The sequence below is a fragment of the Tupaia chinensis genome, unplaced genomic scaffold, assembly GCF_000334495.1.
Source record: "Tupaia chinensis unplaced genomic scaffold, TupChi_1.0 Scaffold142716_1, whole genome shotgun sequence".
NCBI classification, from domain to species: domain Eukaryota; kingdom Metazoa; phylum Chordata; class Mammalia; order Scandentia; family Tupaiidae; genus Tupaia; species Tupaia belangeri.
This window is the reverse complement of record NW_006202562.1, coordinates 386,060-393,105: the sequence shown is the minus strand read 5'-3', so window position 1 is coordinate 393,105 and position 7,046 is coordinate 386,060. Positions and strand designations below refer to the sequence as shown.

Sequence of the window (7,046 nt, the reverse complement as noted above, 5' to 3'; positions counted from 1 at the left end):
GATGAGAACAGGGTCGCTCCGATGACACAGTGCTTCGGCCGCTGTCTGAGGGCCCTACAGCACCTTGGCACTTGGGGCTTTGGGTATCGTACACAGTCCCCACTCCTGGGCCTGCTTCACTGACGTGCAGGGAGAGGTTTTGTGACGTACCCTAGCATCAACACCACTGGATTTAAAATAGAATGTGTAGAGGGGTAGGGCAGCTTCAAGCCTCAGTTAAGAGTTTGCAGTGAGGGACTTCAGATGTGAGGAGGCACCAGACCTCGCGTGTCTTCTGTGGGGTTCTTCCCTTCCCCCTACATCCCTCCACACCCTCTGACTGACACACACAGATGCCTTCTGGGGGCTGGGAGCCCCAGGCTCTCCAAGGGAAGGGACCCAGTTGTCTGTTTCAGGAAGCTAGAGGCTGCCTCGTCCCCGTCGACTCCGTTAGATGCCCTGTGGGCCTCATCCCAGCGGGCCTTGGGTCTCCTAGCTGTCCCTGACTTATGATTGCTTTTCCCAGCCTGTTTTCTTGACTCGATGGCCACCCTGGGCCTGGCCGCATACGGCTACGGAATCCGCTACGAATTTGGGATTTTCAACCAGAAGATCGTCAACGGCTGGCAGGTGGGTGAGATGGGATTCTTCCCTGGTTTCCAGCTCTCGTCCACACGAGAAAATGAACAGCAGTGCTCCCAGTTTAACTTCTCGGGGAAGTCTGGCCATAGTGCCCTGGGTGGGTGCATGTGGAAGCCGTGGGAAGCCGTGTCACCTTTCCGAACACTCAACCGAGTACTCGCTCTAGTGACCTCTCACCTCCGAGTCAGCACCACTTACGTAAGGAAAGTGCCTCAACATAACCTACAGGAGTTGCCTATTTAATTTGAAGAAAAAAGACTTCATACAATTTTAATTTTAGTTAACTTCTGAGTTCTTCATCCTCTGACACACTAGATTAATTTATGCCTTGGCTTACAAGCAGTGTAAATCCCAGAGGCTGGTGGTAGAAGCAGCCCACAGAGGCTTCCTACTCACGGGGTGGTTTGAGTCTGTGGGGCCACTTTGAATTCTTTTAGGGGAATGGTTTTCACCTGTTGGGTCGTCGGGAAAGTCACGGTGCATTTTTGCATAGAATATCGTGATTTTCCCAATGACCTAATATTTCCTGATCTTGGATGCCACGGGCTACAGATTTGGAAGACAGGCCGCTTCAGGAAGGCCAGGAAAGCACGGGCCACAAGTAGTGCATTGTGGGTCCCCACTGCCAGCCTCCCTGGTGGCGGCTCGGGCCTCATACCTGTGGATTTGCTGTGTTGTTTTCCAAAGCCATGGCCTCGGGGCCCGCAGGTGGCACGGTAGATAAGGTGCTGGACTAGCACATGGCTGATCACAGTTGGAGTCCTGGACCCAGTGAGTAGAGATTCATGCTAGGCACATGTGTGTACATGCCCAAAATCCCAGAAGGAGAATGGAAGAGAAGGGATTGTGGCATGGCCACCCCGTCACTCCCTGGGAATAATTTCTCGCTTTCCCTCTCTCTGTTTCTCTCTGGCAAGTACATGTTGCCCTATGGCAAAAACCTTGTAAAAAAAGTGACCCTTAGTGATTCTCTTTATTTTTTTTTTATTTCATTTATTTATTTTTACATTTTTTCCACAAACATTTACTTTACATAGCAAAAAAATTTAGCTCATACTCCATAATTCTTGACAGTGATTCTCTTTAAATAACAACTTTATTGAGATATAAAGTGGTTTAGAGTATATTCAGACTTGGGTCGCTGTCACCAGTGTCCCTCTCTAGCAGTGTCATGACCCCACAGAGAAACCTCCACCCATTGCGGTCACACCCCAGTCCCTGGTGGCCGCTCACGTCCCTCTGTCTTTGCCGCCCTGCCTGTTCGAGGCATTTCCTGTAAATGCAGCCAGATGGTGTGTGGTCGCTTGTGTTGGTCTCTCCTGAGCGCAATGTTCTCAGGGTCCTTCATGTGGTAGTATGTAAGTTTGTCGATGCTTTTGCTGCCAGATTCAGGTGCTTCTCAGTGTCTTTATTTTTTTGAATCATGGGAGCTTGTTACCTCTGTACTCTAAAATGTTCATTTCTAAACCCGTGGGCTGGATGGGAACTGGGATCTTCTCCTGTAAACAGGCTGTAGCTTTGTTTCAGTGCTGCACGCTGTGTGATAGGAGCAGTGTGGTCTGGCCAGGCCGAGGACAGGTGGGGACCGTCCCTCCGCTGTCCCCCCTGCCTTTGAGAACGCCTTCTCCGCTGGTCTGTCTCAGGTAGAAGAGGCCGACGACTGGCTGCGCTACGGCAACCCGTGGGAGAAGGCCCGGCCGGAGTACATGCTGCCCGTGCACTTCTACGGCAGGGTGCAGCACACCCCCGAGGGCGCCAAGTGGCTGGACACACAGGTACCAGGCTGCGGGCGTGCTGAGTGGAGGTGGAGGGGTGCCCCGCATTAGTCCGTACCTGGACTTCTCTCTGGGGGTGGGGCTTGCTGCCCCTTTCAGGACATTGCTCCAGGTAGCAGCTGGGGAGCCTCCCTCCTGTCTGTCCAGTCTCATTATGATGAGAACGAGGCAGCAGTGGAAGTCACCCTGGCAGAGAGGAAGCGGGTGTTGAGCCCCCTGTGAGCCTCAGGGAGCTGTGGGGGAGACCAGCAGCAGGGCCCCTCCAGCCACCAGATGACTCACCATGGCTTCAGTGGCAGGAGGAGAGCATTCTTGGGGGTTCCCGCTAGAATCAGGGCATTGACCCGAGTGCACTGGACAAGCCCCCGTGCTACACGCTCTGCTTCCATACGGCCCCCACTTTCAGGAAACTGAGCCTTCAGGGCCTTGGTTTGTGCGATACCTGGGCCGGTGTTCCAGAACAGGCCCTGACAGGACCAGGCTGAGACCCCAGGGCACCTGTGGTGCCAGTGCAGGGGTGCAGGAGCACAGGGAGGCCCGGTCCAGGCTTGGGCAGAGGGAGTGCAAGTTGTGGCGTCCTGGGGCCGAGCTGCCAGCCGAGGGGCTGCACGGCTGATGTGAGGTTAGCAAGGTGAGGCCAAGGGAGGGAGCCCGGAGCCCAGGGCAACACAGTGCAGGGCAATCCTGATCTTCTCAGATGAAGTTTTAAGTAGAGTAATGGGGCCACACCTGGCTGGGGCTGGGTGATGGAGGCCAGGATCACTATGAAAAGTCGTACTGCACCCTAGAAAGCAGAGAGGCTTGATGTTCCAGCCTGACCTGCTTGTAGATGAGTGTCAGTGCAGGTTGGGATGTGGGCCCTCCCGGTGGGCTCGGCAAGGCCCTGCCCATGACACTGGGAGACTTTTGCCTGAGCAAAGCCTCGAGAGCCCGGTGAGGGAGCCAAGAGGGGACGTGGTACTGGGGTTAATCCTGGCATCCAGTACACAGTCCTTTAAGGCTGTCAGAGCTAGGTGACCCTGCAAGGACACCCGGTTGTGCTGTGTGAGTCACGTAAGCCTACCTGAGCGTACACGCGCCCCAGTCTGAGGACACAGAGCATGTCAGGTCTGTGCCTCTTCAGTGCCTGGCAGCAGGGAGCTGATGCCTTCGGCTGGACAGGAACATGGTGGGCGGGAGGGTGCCAGGCCGGGGTGGAGAGGGCACACTGGGTGTGTTGGGCCGGTTTGGATACATGGAGGGGTACACCTGTGGCACCGGCGGAGGAGTTCTGCACAGACTGGAGAAGTGCGAGGAGAAAGAGAAGCCATTGCTGGGAGGGGGCAGCCGGGATTGCAGTCTAGCCGCAAGTGAAGGCGAAGAGGGAGGGTGGGCAGGTGAGCGCAGCGGCACTTCAGGGAGCTAGTGAGGCTTCTTTGGTGGATGCCAGTGTTGAAGAAGGTAAAGCAAGAAGAGAAACATGGCTGGGCATGTGGTCAGGATATGGCTGTATGCCGTCACGGGTGGTCCTCGCACTGGGCGGGTGCGCCTGTGGACTGCGTGCCTAGCAGGGCAGGTGAGAGGCGAGTAGGTGGTCTGGGTGCATGCAGGGAGGCGGGACCTGCAGCCTCCAGGGGACAGGGGTGCGCAGAGGGCGGGGCTCCTGCTGACCGGGCCTGAGCAGTCCTCCTCCGCGGTCAGGTGGTGCTCGCCATGCCCTACGACACCCCAGTGCCTGGCTACAAGAACAACACTGTCAACACCATGAGGCTCTGGTCCGCCAAGGCGCCCAACGACTTCAAGCTGCAGGACTGTACGTCTCCTCTGTGGCGGGTCCCTTCATGCTCGCGTGTCCATTTGGACGACTGCTCCCACACATGCGCTCACACCCGCAGCCCCCCCCAACTCTGCACTCCCTGCTGTGGAAGCGGGCGCGGCTCCCCCTGCTGTGAAGAGTGAGGCCAGTGCGCTTGGACCTCACGCAGTGTCCTCGTGCCCAGGACTGACCCAGAGGCAGGGAGGACAAGATTCTGGCCAGGGCAGCTGGGGTCATGTTCGTTTGAGCCACACTCCCCAAGAAAGGGCAAGAGGGCTGGGGTCATGCACTGGGTGGCGGGCGTAGGGGAGGAACAGCGTGGTGGCTCAGGGGCCTAGGGGCTCACCCTAGTGGGCAGCCGTCATCAGCTTATGCCTAATGAGAGCACTCGGGACCTTGGCGGGCACGTGGCTGACTGGTGCATCTCTGTCCTAGTCAACGTGGGCGACTACATCGAAGCTGTCCTGGACAGAAACTTGGCTGAGAACATCTCCAGGGTCCTGTATCCAAACGACAATGTGAGCAGCGACGTGGTCACCCCTCGTGAGCCCATGCCCCATTCAGGTGGACAAAGTGGGTGGGGGCTGGACTCCACCTGGACGTGCCGTGGCCTGGCTTCAGCACAATGAGGCGAGCCTGTACATGTGACCACTCAGCAGGCGTCCTGTCCTGTGTGTGCATGGGGTGGCCACCCATGGGCAGAAAAGGCAGGCGTGGCCGTCCTTGATACAACCTGGGGGCACACTGGCCTCTCGGATCTCTCTGGATGCACTGCCTCCTCTCCTTGGCCTGCACTCTGTCCCGTAACCACACAGCAGCTCCTGGGTGGGCTGGCTGGTGGCCCACTTTTCACGGAGTGCTGTGGGTGTAGACGGCTGGGAGCTGGCAGACCTCGGGTCTCCCAGCAGCGGCTCTGGTGTCCAACTCTGCTTCCTGAGAAGCGGAGGATCTGCCTGCTCATCCTGAGGGACACAGCCCTGTCCTGTCTGCCGTGCTGCCTCTAGACCTGGGGAGGGTTTTAGCACAGCCGTCACATGCTGGGTGACAGCCGTAGCCGTGTTCTCTATGCCACCTGGGTCTAGTGGCTGGCGGCTTTTGTAACTCTGTTGCTGCCAAACGAAAAGTCCCTGGAGTTGACCTCTTGCAGTGGGTGGAGCCTTTTTAAAGCCACCTTTCATGTTACCGAGAGTCGTGTGCCCACGGTAGCGAAGGCAGGGGGCCCAGTGGCTCATGGCCTCCCCAGACTAGGCAGATGCTGAGCCTCCCGAGCACTGTGATCTCTCACCGCTGCTGGCCGGAGCGTGTGTTATGGCTTCTGTCCCATTGGTGCTGCAGCCATTTGCAGGTCACCCTCATCCTTTCTCCCTATCTGAGGGTGCACAGGCCTTCACCACATGCAATCTTCTGCCTGTGACCTTCATCTGAGTCTCCTGACCAGACCTCCTGTGGGATGACATTGGCCCTGAGGTTGGGGTGGAGGGAGGCATGTGGGGACCCTCCCAGCCTGCACCCCTCAGAGGTCCCGGGTCCTGGCTGGCCACGTGGGCTGTGGCTGGACCTGGCGGCTCTGTGTCGCAGTTCTTCGAGGGCAAGGAGCTCCGCCTGAAGCAGGAGTACTTTGTGGTGGCTGCCACCCTGCAGGACATCATCCGCCGCTTCAAGTCATCCAAGTTTGGCTGCAGGGACCCAGTGAGAACCTCCTTCGAGACCTTTCCAGACAAGGTACAGCGACTGACTGGGCAGAGGCCCTGGCCGGAAGGCAGGATGTTCCCAGGCTCTGAGGTTGCTCCCTCATATCCCGGGAGGCGCTGGAACTGGACCTGTGAGGGTCTCTTCATCCTGGGCTGAAACCCCGCCCAGGCCCTTTTTCCTAGGACAAGGGCAGTGGCACTGTCAGGAGTCCAGCCGAAGAGACACTGTGAAAGGCCCCCATGCAAACAAAATGCATTTTCAGGCTAAGAACAGTTGTTTAAACAGCACTGCCCCACGTCAGCTGGGAGGGAAATTCTGGGTGGGAAGCGAGCCCCCAGCACCTGGGGAGGGTGGGGGACACAGCACGGGTCCCACAGCTCCTGGCACACCTGCTGCCCGGCACACCTGCCGTAGAATACACCTCCTTCAGAGCCAGCTCCCTCCCTGAGGTCCTTCTGGGCTGACCCAGGTCCTCAGGAGTGGGGTGGGGGAGCCAGGTGCTCACACCCAGGACTGCACACACCGGCCTCCATGGGCACCACGTGAGAGGAGGTGACTCAGGGCTTCCATGTGAACTGCAGGTGGCCATCCAGCTGAACGACACGCACCCAGCCCTTTCCATCCCCGAGCTCATGCGGATCCTGGTGGACGTGGAGAAGGTGGACTGGGACAAGGTGAGTCCTGAGCCCGTGGGAGGAAGCCTCTCCCCAGACCACAAGGCCTCTGCAAACCCTGGTTCAGAATAGCGGGGTCATCCTCGGTAGCTGGCCCTCCCTCTGGGCTCTGGAAGAACTGTGTCATTGCCCCAGAGAGGAGTGTGGAGGGACCAGTCGGGCTCCAGGAGATAGACATTCTGTGGATGGGAAAGCAGGGTAAGGCTCCAGGGGACAGAGAGACAAGGATGGGCTTTGACACTTCTTGTGCTTCTTGTATGTGTTCTCCTTCTTGAAGTTTGACAAAACAAAGAAATATCAAAGTGCTCATTTTAATTTTTTTTAAAGAATTACTTCATTTAACTTTATTTATTTCAGTTTGGCCAGAGAGGGGCAGAATGAGAGAGAGAAAGAAAGAGAAAGCGAGAAAGCAAGCTGCCAGGTCCGGGACTTAAGCCATGGTCAACCATGTGGGAGTCCAGCACCCTTAACTACCACACCACCTGCCAG

The 7,046-nt window shown here is 57.4% G+C and overlaps 1 protein-coding gene across 1 annotated transcript in view; it reads left to right on the top strand.

Moving 5' to 3' along the window:
* PYGB (glycogen phosphorylase B) overlaps nt 1-7,046 on the top strand; it is a 66,154-nt gene that overhangs the window by 39,363 nt on the left and 19,745 nt on the right. Inside the window, exons 6-10 of the mRNA XM_027766354.1 lie at nt 2,265-2,396; nt 4,077-4,188; nt 4,627-4,709; nt 5,770-5,913; nt 6,465-6,557. Of these exons, the coding sequence (XP_027622155.1) occupies nt 2,265-2,396; nt 4,077-4,188; nt 4,627-4,709; nt 5,770-5,913; nt 6,465-6,557 (564 nt within the window). The remainder of the gene's footprint in view (nt 1-2,264; nt 2,397-4,076; nt 4,189-4,626; nt 4,710-5,769; nt 5,914-6,464; nt 6,558-7,046) is intronic.